Below are 18465 nucleotides of genomic sequence, written 5' to 3'. Positions count from 1 at the left end.
CACATATAACATATACTATAAATAACAAAAAAATAACCTCATCTGTTAAATCTGCTATTGAAAACTTTACATGCTGCGATCAGAAATGACCGTCTGAACCTCTCCGTCTTTACTTTTGGAAGTCTAATTCTACCTGATCTGTTTACAGTCACCTCATCATGAAGCGGATGTGATTCATCTTTCATTACAATATCAAGTCTAGACACAAGAGCAGATTGTACAATATCCTCTAGATGTTGCACAGGCATTCCTATAATTTTACTGGCTTGTGATACAACCCTTATCAATTTGGACTTATTTTTCTCTGTTAAACAACTAAACCATGCTACTGATGAGAAACACATGACAGACTGTATTACACTTTGATAAAACAAAACAAATGTTTGACTCTTCACATTAAATGACCTGAGTTTTCTAAGGAAATACAATCGCTGGTTTCCTTTTGACTGAATTTTCTTAGTATTTGCATCCCACCTAATCCCACATATAACATATACTATAAATAACAAAAAAATAACCTCATCTGTTAAATCTGCTATTGAAAACTTTACATGCTGCGATCAGAAATGACCGTCTGAACCTCTCCGTCTTTACTTTTGGAAGTCTAATTCTACCTGATCTGTTTACAGTCACCTCATCATGAAGCGGATGTGATTCATCTTTCATTACAATATCAAGTCTAGACACAAGAGCAGATTGTACAATATCCTCTAAATGTTGCACAGGCATTCCTATAATTTTACTGGCTTGTGATACAACCCTTGTCAATTTGGACTTATTTTTCTCTCTTATGTTTCTCTGTATGTCATTGCATGTAATGTGTAGAGCTTAGAAGTGTAGTGTGTGTGTCATGGGGCAGGATGGGACATCCACCCCGGGGCAGATTGGGCGGGTGTCCCATCTTGCCCCATCACATTTGATAAGGTTAATGTATATGTTTTATTCTTTTTTCAGTTTCAGAATGGTCCGGAATTACAAAAGAAAGAGCGACCGTTTCAAGTGGAACACGGAAATATGCGTCTTCATTGTTTGTCCCATCGTGCCCCACGCATGGGGCATGGGGCATGGGGCAGGATGGGACAGATTTGGCTATTTTGAGATGGCTATTACGTAAAATAAAAGTAGGGAATTAAGATGATATTACGTGTGATAGTGTTGCCTTACACAATCTTTGGTAAATCCTGTTTCATGTGGAAGTTTGTGACGTTGTATTTGAAATAAAGCACATTTAGTGAAATGTGGCCCATCCTGCCCCACGTTCCCCTATATGACTCGTGCGGGTGTGTCTCGTGACCCGATATAGTTCATTAAAAAAAAAAAATAATGACGTCATCGAACATTCCAGATCATTGTTGAATCGTTGTTCATTACACTGTGAAGTTAGGCTCGTGTAGACTTGTCAGACGTTTAAATGCTTCAACTACTAATCTTGCTGAAACAATTTCTTCTGCGGTAAGTTTAATAATCGCATTTGCTGTTGTCCACTGATTACAGAGTGAATAGTTTCACACGCTGTCATAAACGACAGAATGTATTCTACGACAAAAGTTGTATTCGCTTTCTACCATTTTTCAACACATGACTATAATATAATACGTCGCAAGCCCTTGCAAAGCAATGTGTGTGTGTGTGTGTGAGAGAGAGCGCTCATATATAGAACTCAATTGCTGTTTGCTCGACATGTAGAGTTTGAAGTACTAAGTACAAAGCTTTGTGTTACGCTTTGCACCAGCTATTCTCTTCGGCTGTAAGGCCATTTACAATTGAATCTATCCGTGCAATCTTTACCAGAACAAGTCAATTGAGTTTAAAAAAAGAAAACAATGTTACATCTCTGTAATCTCTCTGCTTGTTGTCGTATGTAACGTGGTCAGTGATGGTGTACAAACTTGTCTATCTTTTGCACACGACTAAGAGTATGTCGCATTGAAGTTATGCACATGTTAGCCTTGGTTATATCAGTTTCAGTGAAATAATCCGAGACCAAACATGCCAAACTTCAGACATAATAATTACAGGCCCTATGTCACAAACCCCTATGCATTTAAGATGCATCTGTACGAATTTTTAGCCACTTTCTTACCACTGTATATGTAAATTCCCCCCCCCCTTTTTTTTTTTTTTTTTTTTTTTTTTTTTGCTCTGCTGCAATAATGGACTAGTACTGTATAGTGTTCAGTGTGAATTAGATGAGGTGTTGATGTAGTCAAAGCAAATATCCCATTGTCCTATGACCATTTGATCTTAACACACGACAGACACAAGATGGCTAAACTGGATAAGCTCTGCGTTCGAGGTCTCCTTTTGATGAGTGCGTTGCATAACTTCTGTGGCGGGATGACCTCGAAAATCGTAAGTATGCACTTAATGTCACATCAACAGTATTATGAAGTATTCACAAACTGCAGTAAATTGTATTTTCATGCATTTATTTTCGTGTATATAATCATATTTATGTGAATATAAACCTATAAACACTAATGCTTTATTATAGAAATGTGACGACTATCATCTCATCTATACCGTGTCTCTGATATCTTATTGAAATATGCGGTCCGTATAAATAACTCATCATCTTGGTTATCATCATGATCTCGAAACCATTATGAATTAAACATAAAAACATAGTCTTTCAGAAGAAAAAAGTCAAACAAAGCAGTGATACATGAACATCACATTAATGAAAGACTCTGTAAAATCACAGTAAATATGTGAATTCCTTGTATATGTGATGAATTCCAAATTATGCACATGAACAGAGGCTTTACATGTAACGAAAATCCATTGCCATGATTGCAGAAGCACGTAAAATTTAATAGCATTTCGCAGAAAAGTGAAAACGAGTTTAGGACTACTTACAAGCAATATCTTTCCCAATTCTAATATATTTGTTTATGCCCTTTTGATGAAAAGTAGAGTACTGTATTTATATATCGGCCTACTTGATTATAAGTTTAAAAGCATAATTTACTATATACTTGCAGATGAAATAAAACCCAGGTTTAGTGTTCTAAAATGTGATTTTTTTTTTTAGTAGGGAAAGAAACAACCAGTGTTCATTCAGTTAAGTCAAGGGCAAGTGTTGATATATATGCAAAATGTGAACAACAGTAATTTGTTATAACCTTACTCTCCCTTTAATACTTGTTGAGAATCATTATTTTCGTAGTTTCGCTCAGTATAGGACCTAAAATACATGTACCAGGTAACTATAGCAATAAAGTAGAGTTCCTTGGGCTGCGAGTGTGATAAAAAGTGTTATGCTTCGTTTAAAGTACATACAACAATTAATATTAAAACATGAATCTGTTTCATTTGAAGTTTGAATATTTGTTGTTATAATTCTATGATGATTCGTACCTCTGTCCCTCAGAGCAGCCAGTGAATCCTTTGAACGGCTATTCAAGGTACATTTTTTTATCTTGCCTGATACTATGGCACAACATTGCATTTATTACCCCCTTGCACCATGTTTACTTACTATTTGTCGTAAAAGACTAAGTTGGTCATGTCATTTTTTTTTTTTTTGCTTCATGTAGACTTGCATGCATGAAATGGTTATTCGTTACTTTTTATCTCTTGTTTTTAATTATTGTAGACTTTTAACTGTATCTGTTAATGTTTCCATTCCTGTATGCGTGTGTTTCTTTTTCTGCAAGTTTGTACATAATGTATAGGTGTTTGTGGTAAATGTGTGACTCCTAGGAATAACAGTCGTATTTTGTAAATATGGCTGATTGGCAATAGTCCATTTGGATGTATATGTGTTTTTGTACATTTTACATACTGAAGATATTTTTTTGCTTAATTGATTTAATGGCACGAAATCGCACTTCTGATTTTAATCTCCGCACATGTTTTTCTTATTTGATGCACAACTAATTGCTTTTGATAATTTCTTTGTTTCATCCAGAGAGTAATTTGTCATGCATGAAATCGCATTTCTTTGTAATCTATAATTATCATGACTAAATTGAAATTAACCTTCTAAAGTTAGGATCCATTGTATCAATATTGGTAACACAAATGTGTTCATGTACATTGCATCCTTACCATGCATGGTAGTTATTATGTGTCAGTATTTATAATGTGCAATATGTGCTTATCAAAATCAGGATCCCCCCCCCCCCCCCCTATGGACCAATCTTAAAGGAAACCAAAGCTCAAAGAGCAATATGGATTGGGTGAAAGCAGCAACATTTGTAGAATACATCAGTAAAAGTAAAAATCGGACAATCGATGCAAAAGTTATGAATTTTTAAAGTGTTGTTGTTGGAACCGCTTGAGGAGGAGACTACTAGAGTTTATGACGTAGATGTGTGGACGATAATTTATAGAAAATATAAATGGAATTCAACAACAATTCACTTTTCTAGCATAATGAAAGAGCACTTGACTAACCGCTTTCAGAAAGCAGGAGGAATAATTGCTGACAATTATATTTCAGTGTCAAGTTGATGGAATAAGTAATGTTCATCAAACTTTCGATGATGGTTTCTACTAATGTTGCTGCTTTCGCTCAATCCACATTTCTCTTTGGGTTCTGGTTTCCCTTAATGTGTATGTGAATGGCAAGTTATAGTGTGGCGTGAGTTACCATCTCTTATGATTTGATAGTGTAATAATTGAGCAAGTACATTGTTATCACACACCGCTACCATTCACGCCTTCACACTGGTTCATGAACATTAAGATTGCACCACGAATACATTTTATACTGAGCGTTGAACTTTTGCGAATATAAAAATGTATACTACATTGTACGCAATTACATGTTGTCTGCATGGACTCCAATCGCTTTATCGGTGGCAATAAAGGATTAGCATATGCGAAAGAAGTGATTAAGTCCTAAAATATTTCCGATCTCTAGTCCGTCCATGCTGTTAGCCAGTTATAAGTATAATTACATATTGATGTAGTATTTTATAGGATATTTGTGATGTGATATGATTCCCATAGTGCTGTCATAATACTAAGGTGCAAGTCTTACATTTTCCCAACATCATGGTGTGACAACCGATATGATATTCTGTGATTCCAGGTTAGTTATGCACATCACACGATATTGCCACGTATATTGAATGTAATATCTGTCCCTATAAACAGTTAAATCCAGTGGTAAATGATATGATACCCCCCAGAGAGTTCGTACGACAGACAAATGGTTTGTACAACCCTTTGACAACTTTACCCCTTAACGTAGGCCTACTTTCGAGTGAAATAAAAAAAAAAATAATATATGGAATACTTTTGTACAGGACATTGAGTACTATTCAAACTATTCAAGATTCATGAGATCATCTTTCGAATGACTAATTTCCAAGGAAAGTTTTAATCTGCAGCCGTTGTTGCGCTATAAATGTGAGTTCATTGTCACAATATTGGATATCTACTACAAAAGTTGTTTCATTTCTGTAATATGATTAATGACATTAGTGCTCCCCTTGTCCTTTGAATATTCAATCTGTCTTTAATTTTCTTATACCTGCTTCCCTCCTTGTACAAACTTTGCTTGCCTGGCTATACCCATTTTTCCCACCTAGTCTTTTTGCGAACTGATGTGTATTCGATATGCAATAAATTATTAATTTGTCCCTTTCTGACGATACTAAGCACTGCGCGAGTCATATTTTTGATCATCTAACAATTTAAAGCATTGTTTCTTTTTGTGTACAGATGAACTCTCTTTTACTAGATTGTTTTGTTCAAATTGTGCATAAATGTAATGGCATGCTGCTCCCTACGTGTGTAGTATCTTACCTTTAGTGTTTCTTTTATTGTATTTTGGCATTGTAGAGAATTATCAATTAAACCTTTGATAAAATATGATTTGACTTGTATATCCTGTTCACTTTGGGAATTCAGCAGTGATGCCGTTTGAATACGCGATCCGGTACATCCTGGGAAGCTGGAACTGAGGTTACTTCTATATACCGGTATATGTTCTATGAATAATATTGTTTTGAGGGAAAATAGTCATAGTTGCAGAGATTATACGAATATCACATTGATTTAATCATTTCCGTGTGTCAGTTACTGGACCACACGATGAAGTCTTTATTAAAAAATTACTTCCTTGTTTTCATATCATGACAACCTTATGCATAGAGTTTTCTTCATTCCTTCTTTTTTTATTTTTCTTCTTTTTTATATATAGGCCGCGTCCTATCATAAAACATCCGTCTCAACTTTACGACGACTTGACAAGAGAGCGCCACTGGTAAGAAGAAACCTTTTCGTGTATAACCAGTGATTCGTATAGCTAGGGCCTGTACTCTATATAGAGAGGTACATTATACTACTATTATAGAGTGCTCCGTGCACTTAATACGCCCGGTTATAGATTTCTGCCATCAGGTTAAAGTTCGCATGGCATTCTGTTGTGTCGCTCACACAATACAATAATTGTCTGTCAATAAAGGCATATCACAGGGAATTCCCTCTCAACTGTATGCAAAACGTCTGAGGGTACAATGATTTCATTCATGGGGTAGGTTATCACAATAAAGCAAGCAGTACACGAAGCTAGTCAATAAACCTTATAAAGGTCGATTTCATAGTCTTATCGCAAGACACAATTATCAAAAGAATTTTACTTTGGGGAAATGGGTAAAATCCGTTAAAACTAAACGATGATGATCTAAACAAAACTTGAAATATACACCCCAGACGTATAGGAGTGAAAATATCTTCCTGAAACTCTTTTATTTCATTTTGCTTGTGCTCCATGAGATTTACATACACAAGAAGATTCAAATGATATTTCAATAGGGTATTCAATTCAAGAACATTAAGTAAAAAAAAAAACACAAACAAACAAACGAACAGGACGTGGTTGTTTTTTAATAAGCTCAGTAGCAGGGTAAAACGATTTTCAATTACTTGTGTATGTTGTGTAATTTTATCAACTGTGATATTAACTTAAGCCCTGGGATAATTTATCAGTACATATAATAATAATAACAATAATGATAATAAGGTCTTATTTACCCAGGGTAGCCTCTTCAGTGTTGCCACTGCTCTACCAGAGGGCCCTGCCATTATTATTCCCCTAGCGTTGCCAGGTACCCATTTATACACTTGGGTCGAGAGGGACATAGTGGGTAAAACATCTTGTCCAAGGACATAAGCACTGGACGGGATCGATTCGAACTCGGGTCCTCCGATCGGGACTCGGGAGTCTTATCCACTATGCCACAGCGCCCCCACTGGTTTAGTCACATACTTCTAACTATAAATAGAAATATTGAAAAGTTACTTTAAAAAATATGACTTACTTAAAAAAAAAGTAATATAATATTGTTTTCATAAGTAACATTCTTGTTTTCATACATATGAGTATACATTCTGACCCAATTAAAGATAAATGATCTTTATCATTATTAATTTTCTTTTTGCTAGTGGAATGAAAACAAGTATATTATTCTGTTTTTCTTTTAAGTAAGTAATGATATTTTAGAGTAATTTTTCAATATTTCTATATAGTTGGAAGTATGTAACTAAACCAATTGTATTGATACACTGCAAAAAGTCCGGTGTTAAATAGTGAACACCGAGCTGGTGTTAAATTTTCGGTGCTCATTTATGATGTTAAATTTACACCTACGGGTGTCATTTCCAAATTTCAAACTGTTTTTTGAAGAGTTTCTTAGAAACTGCACTTCTTGTTGATTTTTAATTTAAACAAGACGATCAAGAATTTTACATTAAAATACTTAGATTTTTGAAAAAATGTGAAAATAAATTTACACCAAAGTAACACCAGCTGGTGTGGTCCTTTATTGAAGCTGGGCGGGTGTTAAACCATTGATATTAACACCAGCAAATATCAAATCAACACCATGTGGTGTCATTTTTGAATTAACACCAGTACAGTGTCAAAATAACACCAGGTACAGTGTCAAATTAACACCACGAAGTGTCAGGTGAACACTTTTCAACACCATCACAGTGCATTTTTAACACCTGTGGGTGTGGTCCTTTATTGAAGTTTGATCGGTGTTAGATTTAACACCCGTGGTGTTAAATCTAACACCGATGTTTTTACAGTGTACTGTAATAATAAGTATTTTTTAACAGCAAGAGAGTGCTTGTAAATTGTTAGGTGGTAGATAATCACCATTATCTTCTTTCAAATGATGCAGTTTTTATGATTATACAGTGGTGGTTTATGCAGAAAAATGTTCAAAGACCCGGTACATTGGGATACCGTGGAACGGGAATTGCTTTTCCTGTTTGAATATATTCGAGAATAAGTGTAAGGAATTATCAATTGTGTATGGCCGTATCGCTAGCTGATCTTTATGTACATACGCACAGTAGAAGGACCACAACAGAAGGCAACCGTTACTGATGGGCTTACACTTTGATGCACATAATCGCATGAAGGACGATATTCATGGGTTTCGTACAATATGTACCAAAGTGAGCAGCGAATGATGATCAATTTCACATGATTCGGGCCACCAACTTCTCCTCACGCCACTGGGTCATTTGATAACTTTAACATTTTCTTGCTTCATGTTTCAGTAACACATCTTCCGCATAGATTGTTTGCTTTTCCTCAATCTAAAGAGGCTCACAAATTTTAACAAGATATCTTAGCCGTACTAAATTATTTTGCGCAATTTACAGCTATTCACAGTACCTGGAAGGCCAATAAAATAAAATCGTATACGATAGGAAAAGATTTGCTTTCATCTTCTTTGCAGGGGTCGGTTTGTGAGTTTGCCTCAATGATGACGTACGACGACAAGAGTTCTGAATGCCCGAATGGCGCCGAGGATCTCAATCTCTGCAGGCCGGGTCAAATGAAAATCAAACAGTGCATCAGGGCAGATGAAGACACGACAAATATGTAAGAACACTCAAACTATCAACTGACTCCATACCCCCCCCCCCCCCATTTCTTTCCTGTCGTTGTTGGTGTCACACTGCCCCAACTGACACAAGATGTCTACACGTATAATTGAATTTTTGATTTTGCTTGTAGTTACCCTGGCTTGAACTTAGTGGAACTCCGGTCAAGAACAGAAGCAAATAAGATGCCTATATACAGAAGGTCACACGATACACCCGAACCACCACAGAAGGAAAATAAAACTTCGCAAGATCTCCAATTTATATTTCGGGGGCTTTCCAGAGATTTTGACGCGACTCGCGAAGTTGCTATCGAAGCCCGAGAAACCCCTTACATTGTAATATGTACGAAAATTATACGATGCTTGAGGATGCCCTCACGAATGACAGTATATAATGGAGTCTAATTTAAACACTTCCATTATATCATGACTGTGTCCATCTTTCCTCAATATCGGACCAGTATGACGCCAGTTTATGACAGAGCTATTAGTACCATGAATATGGGATTATGAGTCCTCTTTTGTTTTTTTTTTTTTGTTTTTTTTTTTCAATGTAGACTAGGCCATACGCCTACGTGAAAATGTGTGTGGGCGTCTGTTTGTTTGTTTATTTGATTGATTTAATTTTCTTCACATCATTTCATACCTAAATAAAATTTCTTTTCAGTATTACCACAGAAAACATCAGTACACTGATTACAATGGCATATGACTCCAAGAAAAAAAAAATAGATGTGTGTATTAATTCCATCCGAACCCCCGGCCCTTCTCTCATTGTATTTACGTTATGTATCAGTTGCCAAAGAGTCAAGCTTTCCCCATATTTATCAGTTTGTTTATATCAGTTACCGTTTTTATGGTAATTTATTACACATTTACTGTAATTATGTCACAAATGTATGTGTAATGAAAATTGTTGAAATTGAAAAAAAAAAACTTTAGTATGTAGTATCATGTATGCATAGTTATATTGATGACATTGCTAAAAACAAATTGAAAATGGTGCCATACTGAAAATGATTATTAAAATCAATAAACTTAATCAATAAAATGTAGGCCTATTTTGTATTAACAAATTTGCAGATAATTAACTAAGAAATAATGCAGAAAGGGACTATGTTCTTTGAAGGCATGGCACCGAAGAAAACCTACCTTTGTTTATCGGGGGGGGGGGGGGAGGTGTTGGGATGGGACAGGGTGAGGTGGAAACATATTTTTATTTAGCAGAATGAGGAATGCGAACTGAGCATTTATAGGGTTCATAATTATTCTGGTTTATAAATACTAATAGAGATACAGTAAAGTATGATTATGATGACAACATGATAATAATGGAAAATGGTGATAATGGAGATAATAGTGAAGGTGATGGTGATAAAATGAAATGATAGCCTCAGAAACATTGTGTACATTTGCAGGAGTTTTTGATCGAATTCACAGAAATGAAAAAAAAAAAAACATGATCAAAGCAATTACAGTGTTCACAGATTCACAATTCCCACACGTTTTGTGGGCAGATGTATATAGTGCGCCCTTGTCTAGTATTAAAGGGATGGTACAGTATTGGTGGACACGTTGGTGGAGATGAGAATTGGGCTTTTAACTTTTTGCGAGATACCAAGAAAACACTTATTAGATATTACAGAGCATAACATTTTAAGAGGAATTCAATGTTTATTTTATGAAAATCGGGTTTGGAATGACTGAAACATCCAAAAACAAAGTAAAACAAAGCGTTCGTAATAAAGTGTGGGTCCCACACTTATTAAAATCGCTCCGTTTTAGATATCTCAGCCATTTCAAAACCAATTTTCATCAAATAAACATTGAATTCCTCATGAAATTACATGCTCTTTCATATTTCATAAGAGGTTTTCTCATTATCTCACAAAAAAAAAAAAAATGTTAGAAACGTGAAATTAGGTCTCAACCAAAACTATACGATCCCTTTAAACATGTCACAGAGCGAGGTTTGTATTCATAGTGTTGAATTGCAGAGGTGTGAGACTACTGTTATTTCTGTGTCATAAATTTTGGAGGGTATGGGCGGTGGCGTCGTAGACTCGCTAGCCTTGATGTGCATGTCCATTTTATCGACCGGTGCGGGGATGTTTTTCGGACATCTGGTGTTTTGTTCTTTCTAGGGAAGGATATTTTTCTAGCTCTCCCTTTGAGGTCGGCGTTATTCTGAAGTGGATCTCCTATTATAAGGTTCCAATTTTAAAGGGGATGGCTAGTAACCGATCAGTGGGAATCAGTGGAAATGCTGAGGGATGATTGTTCCAATCCTTGTGGGATTCATTTAAGAGTACATTATATATCTACTGTTGTGTGAAAATTATTTGCTTCAGAATGGTCTCATATTCAAGTAATGTGCAGATTAATGCCCCGTCACTGACCAGGCACGCTAACCTGGAAACATTTAACTGCAAAATACTTGAATATGAGACCATTCTGAAGCAAATAATTTTCACACAACAATAGATATATAATGTACTCTTAAATAAATCCCACAAGGATTGGAACAATCACCCTCAAGCATTCCCACTGATTCCCACTGATCAGTTACTAGCCATCCCCTTTAAGTTTCCATTTTTTCTTTAGTTTTTCTCCACCACGTTTCATATGTATAATATGTGCTGAAAAAGCATTTGTGTATGCATGTAAAAATGGTTGTCTTATGTAGCATCCCATAGCATACGCTTGCTAAGTTAAAAGTGTGGATAAAAGATGAATGAAATATAAAAAGGACGGTCCCTGATGTAGCTTGGTTTATAATACTTAATCAAGCTGTGTGTACATGTACTGTAATTTTCCCATCGAGCTCATTAAGCGTCCAAGTTTACGTCATTAATTTTCTCATGTCTCGTCAAATACATCCATCCTGTAATAGATGCGAAGACTGTCCTCAGAAGTTTTTCCAGAAGAACTTCAATCGTTGCGTGGACTGCCATCAGTGCTCTGAGTGTGGTACGAATGAACGGATTAAGACTCGGTGCACCGTGGAATCGGATACTGTCTGTGAAAGCATCCTTCCCGAACCGGAAACGACTTCGCGAAGATCGACCACTGTACCTTCAACTGCCTCATTGTCCTCATCGTCCAACCCCACCACCCCACCGTCTAAGAGTAGCACTGCTACGACAACCTGTGAAAACTGTGAAACGTCGCGGAGCAGTGGTGACAACACGACCATTACGCCTGAGCCAGAAATGACTACTGAATTCGTAGGGCGTGGCCATGTGGATTCTTCTAAAGAAGGTAATAACATTATTTTGTTACATGCTAAATACATGTCTGAAACCAAACCCAATCTTTATCAGACTCAAGTTGAGAGTATGAGGTTAAGAAGAAAAGAGGAGAAGAAAGCGAAAGAATTCATAAGGTAGAAAAAGAGGAGAAAGATAAAGAGAGAAATATAATAGAGATAATTTTTTACAGATACACGTCATGAACAAACACTGAAGTCTCATTTCCCAGCAAATTGAAAGAAAAAAAAAAAGCATTTAAGCCTACGTCATAAGACAGGGCAAGTGATATTTCCCCTAATATAGATCAAGAAAATGTGCAATTTCTTCCCTTTTAAAGGGCCTGTTTACCTTCGGGAGCAGTGATTTAAAAAAAAAAATCAAGATATCACGTTTGATGCATTTGTGTTAGTCTGTTGTATCACAAAACATCCAACCATGTAAAATTTTCGTAATAGAGCCTAAAATATGAGGATATATCACTTTTTTCTCCCTAAATGGTAACTGTAGACGATTTTAGTCTGTACACATTTCTATCATAACTAGTGTTCACAATTTTTATATTTTACAATACTTAACATTGATTATACAATTTCAAATTTTTAAAGTGGCTGTTTCTGTCCCTAACTCACATTTTGGAACTATTTTAAAGTGCTAATGCTGGTTTTTTTCATCTGCAAATGGTAAATTATTCCTTTAAATCCATTTCTTTTCTTATCGTTCCACTAGTGTGACATTACGAGTCGTTGTAGTATCATCTCGAGATTACATGGATGATGACACATGAGATCACAGGCATCTAAAACTATAAAAATTCTTAGATTCAAATGGATTGTCCGATTTTCCTCAAGCTCCACCGATGCCTTCTTCTAATCTTTCTGCGTTTTCTAATAGGCACTTATATGGTTTGGTGATAATTCCCTTTAATGTAGGGTCAGATGTTCAGTTATGTTTCAAGATCTTTGAACAGCTTCTCCTCTTGCGCAATGTACAATTTTATCACGCAATTGACTAAACCGCTAACTTCAAAGTCCTTTTGTTTCAAGTGGGTGTCCTACTACAAATTTGCTTTAGATCATTATATTCCATTTAGATTAGGTGAATCTAATTTGGATGACTCAAAAAAAAAAGAGTGGTAAATTCTTATCAGGGTTTTGTGATGCATGGTGGAACGTATCAATGATATCGAGTTTGAATGCTGCAAAAGGCCCATTATTGTGTACACATTATTCAGGTCAGGTCAGTTCAAATTTATTAAACTTATTTTCTCTGTCTCCAACACAATAGCACATAATAGCCCTATACTTAGTAGTATACAGTCCACAAATGTGAATAAAGGAGAAGAGATCTGTGTCAATATACGCAACATAAACAAGTAGCTAGGGTACATGGTACTTTTGATGGAACTTCATGAGGTGAAACATAATTATGAGTGTTGACTGTGAGGATGAAGAGAGAGATGGAGATGGAGATGTCTCCTCTCCAAATTTATCTTAATTCATTTTATACTTCTTGAACTTGGTGATAAATGGCAAAGGTACATGCAGTATTGCATTTGGCGTCCAGGGGTATTTCACAAAGATCCTCTTTAATTTGTATCAAAACCGGTTATTCATGGCCATCAATGCCCATGATGAGATTTGAACCTCCCCTCTTGAACTCTTGTAAATACAAAATGGTACGAACGGCAAGGCACTATAGGAGCATGAACAGCCAGCCATTAACCAAGTCCAACGTATAAAGTCGAATTTATAATATTTTAAAACGCCCCTTTGACATGCTCGACCTGTATATTATGTTTTGTTTTGTTTTTTACTCAGATGTTTCCTTCGTTTTTCTTGTACACACTTAATCCCTACTTTTCCTCTAGAACCCAGTGATACATATCGAATCTTTTCGATCATGACGACTGCGTTGCTGGTTCTTTCTGTCGGTTTCAACATCTTCCTCTTCTTCTTCTTCATCAAATACAAGAGGAAGATTCTGGAATCTAAAAGAGGTATGTTTTCCTGTCATTCTCGTCCTAAATCTATCGGAGGTCATTATCAGATTATTTCCAAATTTCATTGCCAACAAGAATAATTTGTAATTTCTTAAATATCCGTATCAATGCCAATGATTATATATCAATACGTTTATTGATAAACCTGTTTCATGATTCGAATCTAGTATGATCCTATCCTTTATTTAAGCATTATCTTCAAAGTTTCAGTTACCTTCCAATATGGACATATTTATCACACCCATCATATCTGCCCAATCATTCAGATGCTTTCTAATTTACAGGATGTACGACGTTTAACATAACGTAGTAATGTCTATAGCGACCCCTCCTTTCCTTTTTTTTTCGCACAGCTGAAAATCCACCAGTGAGGAGTGACTCAAGACGGGCAGGCACTAAAGAAGAAATGAAACCATTAAGTAATGGCATACGCAAGGAAAATGAAACCCCTCATAGCGTAGAAAGTATGTTGCAGTGTGAACCGGAGGAAACACATGGGTGTATTGGCATTGTGATAGAAGGAGTATGATTTGTTATTTTGTTCTACGTGGTGGAGCCATCATGCAAGTACGCAAAGAAATACTCCGCTGGTTGATGCTGCTCGTCAGGTTATTGTCATTCAGAATACAAGGAAGACTGTATCGGTCCACGGAGAGAGAGAGAGAGGATAAGACAGAACATGGGTGCCGATTTGTAGCAGTATACTCTGTTGTTGCTCAGTGAACAAGACAAGACTCTCAGGTCTGTGGTTCGAATCCCCTGACTGCAACGGTTGCGCCCCTGTTCCAGCAGGAAAGGCACATATTCACTTTATCCTCATTCCCTCATATTTATGCTGGAGTGCACTTTTAGCCGTCAGTATCGTTGTTGCTTGGTTTAATGCTTGTCATGGACTTTGTTTTGTTCGGTTTGAAAAGTCTGTGCATTTCTAAGAGAAGTTAGCAGAAATGCAGCTCTGCATTGATCTACAAATTGTTGCAACAAACTGTCTGAAACCGTGTTTCATACCTTCGTAACAAAAGCAAAAAAAGAAAAAAAGAAAAGAAAACAAAGAATAAATAAAAATAAAGATGAAATGAATGAAAGGCTGAATATCACCAGAGGTCATATACATTACCAAAGTAAAGCCATTCATTGCCGAGGAAACTTCTTAAAATTAGAGAAAAAAACAACAACAACAACTTAACCATGGAAAAACTGCCTCCTATCAAATTAAAGGGGATGACTAATGTGAAGTTTAATGTTTCCAGGCTAGCATGCCTGTACAGTGACGGGGCATTAAACTGCACATTACTTGAATATGAGACCATTCTGAAGCAAATAATTTTCACACAGTAATAGATATATAATGTACTCTTAAATGAATCCCACAAGGATTGGAACAATCATCCCCAAGCATTCCCACTGATTCCCACTGATCAGTTACTAGCCATCCCCTTTAATGAATATGAAAACGCGAGTATAGAGTCGTTCTCTTAAGATATGTGTGAGTTTTCATATCATTGTAAATGATTTTGATCAGTGTAAATGTAAATATGTAATTATGGATTCTCATGTGACTGTAATGTGCAAAGCAGAAAACAAAATTGATTCGTCTTTCGTGTATAATGTGTGTCTGTGCATTACCTTGATGTATGTAAATGTTTGATATATTAATATAAAGATTATGATGTTTGTATAGACCGCCTGTTGGTAGCAGTACAGAGAGAATAGTTTCATCTTAATCGTTTGTGGTCATGATTTATGTTGACCCCAGAGAAGAAGACGCAGGCATTAAAAAAAAAAAAAAAAAAAAAAAAAAAAAAAAACCAGTATTATTTAGCTAGTACTGTTGGACCTGAAAATGCATGACTTCTGTACTTTGTCATCCTGTTCCATACTTAATTCTGAAATGCCCATAGACTTAATACATATGACAGGCCACCAGGTGCCCGTACAGAACGGGTCACCTTTTCTGTTGTGTGTGCATGTGTGTATAAGATGCCTCTGTGCTTTCATAAATCCTTCAATTCACGATAATTAATACTGCCTTCATGTAGGTGAATAGTCCAGCGACAAGTCACTAAGTATACTGAAAGAGACTTTTTAATCATTATTACACAGCTGGGATTTCGTGCCTAACACGCAGCTAATACTGTTCTTTAATGTAGTTTTTAAGACTTACAGGATAATGTGCGAATACCTTTATTACGTGCATGCCTTATTACCTATTGTTATTATGATATGTTGGTTACATCATTCTTAGTGAGAAGCTGAAAAATAATGTAGATTTGGTGAGGGAAGTGTGTTCTGGTTCCAAAACTATACTTTTAACTTGAAGACTCAGATCACTGTGATGAATGAATGATAATATATTTCATGCGGCGGAAAAGTTTTTTAATTAAATTTAAATTAATGTGATCCAATATAACAATACAACACTGCCATGTAGTATATCACTGTACGCTGATAATCAGAATTGGTAAACTTGTGAAGAATGAAAAGAGCAGTGGATATGATCAGTCCAACCGTGATGACACGTGTATTACCCTATGGTCTTTGCATTCCATTCTTAACTGTTCCACAGTCAGTACTGGTATTATACCAGCTGAAATGAAAATTGCTAAGATTAAATTTTAAACCCCGTCCAGTTGAAGTTTGAATTGCAAAAACCAATATCATTCACTTTATACAATCCTTATATTTTTGTTCTATAACTCTTTCTGGGGCCATATTCTTCCCATTTGCAAAAGTTAATAGTTTTACCGAAGAAGGCAGTATACGTTTTTGAACTGGCTCTTCATTATAAACCTACCAGATGGAAAAAAAAAAAATCATTAAAATCTCTGAAGTTTGTAGTTATGAATAAGATGCATATTGCTTCGTTGATGCAGCAGTTTTTATTACTGAAAAACGCCTCGCCTCATTTCATGAAAATGTTTCTGATGAATGCTGATGTTCATACTTTTTATACTAGATTAAGTCATCAATTCTGCCGATGGTCCCCCTCTTTTATCAAACCCGGAGCCAATATTTTGACCTTCGAGGAGCAGGGGCGGGAGGCTAATTGTGCTGCCTCCCCACATGACTTTTCTTTTTTGAAGTATCGTCATCATAATAAATGGCACTTGGGTAGAGCAAGTCAAATTGTACATGACCCTACATTTAAACTTTCTCAAGGTCACACATTAAGGGCCCTTGTCACCATAACATAAAGAAATATGCAGGAAATATGCTAAAACTATTTTTATACAATTTCTTTATCCTGTAAGTAGACATGTCTTCATTTTAGACCAATCATTTTCATATTTGCCACGAGAAAAGCAAGTCACACTTCACTATTTTGTTACGTTTATAATTTTCAAGGTCACCACATTGGGGCGTTATTCATTACAATATAAAGAAATATAGGACCTATGATGCATTTGGGGGGATAGGTACATGTCTAGGTATCATTTCATATTTCCGTGATATTGGCTTTTTTAATTTGCAGATTAATAAAATGATAAAAAAGCGACACTACAGGCAAATATTCAAAAATAAAGGATAATCTGAAAATATGAAAGAGGGCACAGTGTGCCCCTTTGGCTTTTAAATAGGGTTAGATAACAGGCCTTAATATTCATTCACGTTATACTGGACCTGTGGAATGAATATTGAATTTGGCCATGTTGTTTTTAATCTAAAATCTAATAATAGAAAACGTATATCCTAAAAGAAGATACTTCTGAGTTCATGCTGCATGTTCTGTATAAAAGACAGTACTGGTTTTTATATCTTGTGCGTGATGTTTATTTATTGCATTTTCTATGATTATTCCATTATTTTTACTGCATGGCTCCAATAATTTTCGTTTTCATGCTATTTAGGTATGCACCATTTTGCAAGCCATACATACTGCCATAGGTGACCGTGCATCACAAAACCCAACAAAAAGTCGCACACCGTGATTTTACGTAAGGACTCAAAATAGGTGAAAAGGGTCAACCTAGTCAATCTTGAGTTTCTCATAATTCCTTTTTTCTAAAAGAACAATTTTTGAATGATTAATCATAAAACAAATGGGAAATTGTGTTTTGAGTAGTTTTTTTTCTAGAACACTTGTTTGTAAAATAGTTTGATTAGGTATGTCTCAGAGGCCACTTTAAATTTCTTTTAAAAGCCGTTACATACTCTTCACTTCCAATTCTAATAACTTTTGAAATAATGATACTGCTTTGAAAGTTGGAATTAGTCATATATACAATTATGTTCATAAAGCTCGCCTAATGTTGGCTTAACATGATAATGCCTTCATTGTTGTTGCTATGGAAATTTACATCTTTTTTTTTTTTTTGGTTCCATTCATTGCACAGCTAGCACTGCTTGGTATATA

The 18465-nt window shown here is 35.7% G+C and overlaps 2 protein-coding genes across 2 annotated transcripts in view; both read left to right on the top strand.

Annotated features, from left to right (window-relative positions):
• Positions 1-18465, top strand: part of LOC140243673 (uncharacterized) — a 101880-nt gene that overhangs the window by 44812 nt on the left and 38603 nt on the right. The window lies entirely within an intron of this gene.
• The window catches only part of LOC140244027 (uncharacterized), a 29034-nt gene continuing 12834 nt past the window's right edge, over positions 2266-18465 (top strand). Inside the window, exons 1-5 of the mRNA XM_072323681.1 lie at positions 2266-2352; positions 8712-8857; positions 11755-12122; positions 13980-14108; positions 14465-14575. Coding sequence (XP_072179782.1) covers positions 2266-2352; positions 8712-8857; positions 11755-12122; positions 13980-14108; positions 14465-14575 — 841 coding nt within the window. The remainder of the gene's footprint in view (positions 2353-8711; positions 8858-11754; positions 12123-13979; positions 14109-14464; positions 14576-18465) is intronic.

Source organism: Diadema setosum, chromosome 20 (genome assembly GCF_964275005.1).
Source record: "Diadema setosum chromosome 20, eeDiaSeto1, whole genome shotgun sequence".
Taxonomy (NCBI): domain Eukaryota; kingdom Metazoa; phylum Echinodermata; class Echinoidea; order Diadematoida; family Diadematidae; genus Diadema; species Diadema setosum.
The sequence above is the reverse complement of the archived record's forward strand: the minus strand, read 5'-3'. Positions and strand labels throughout refer to the sequence as shown.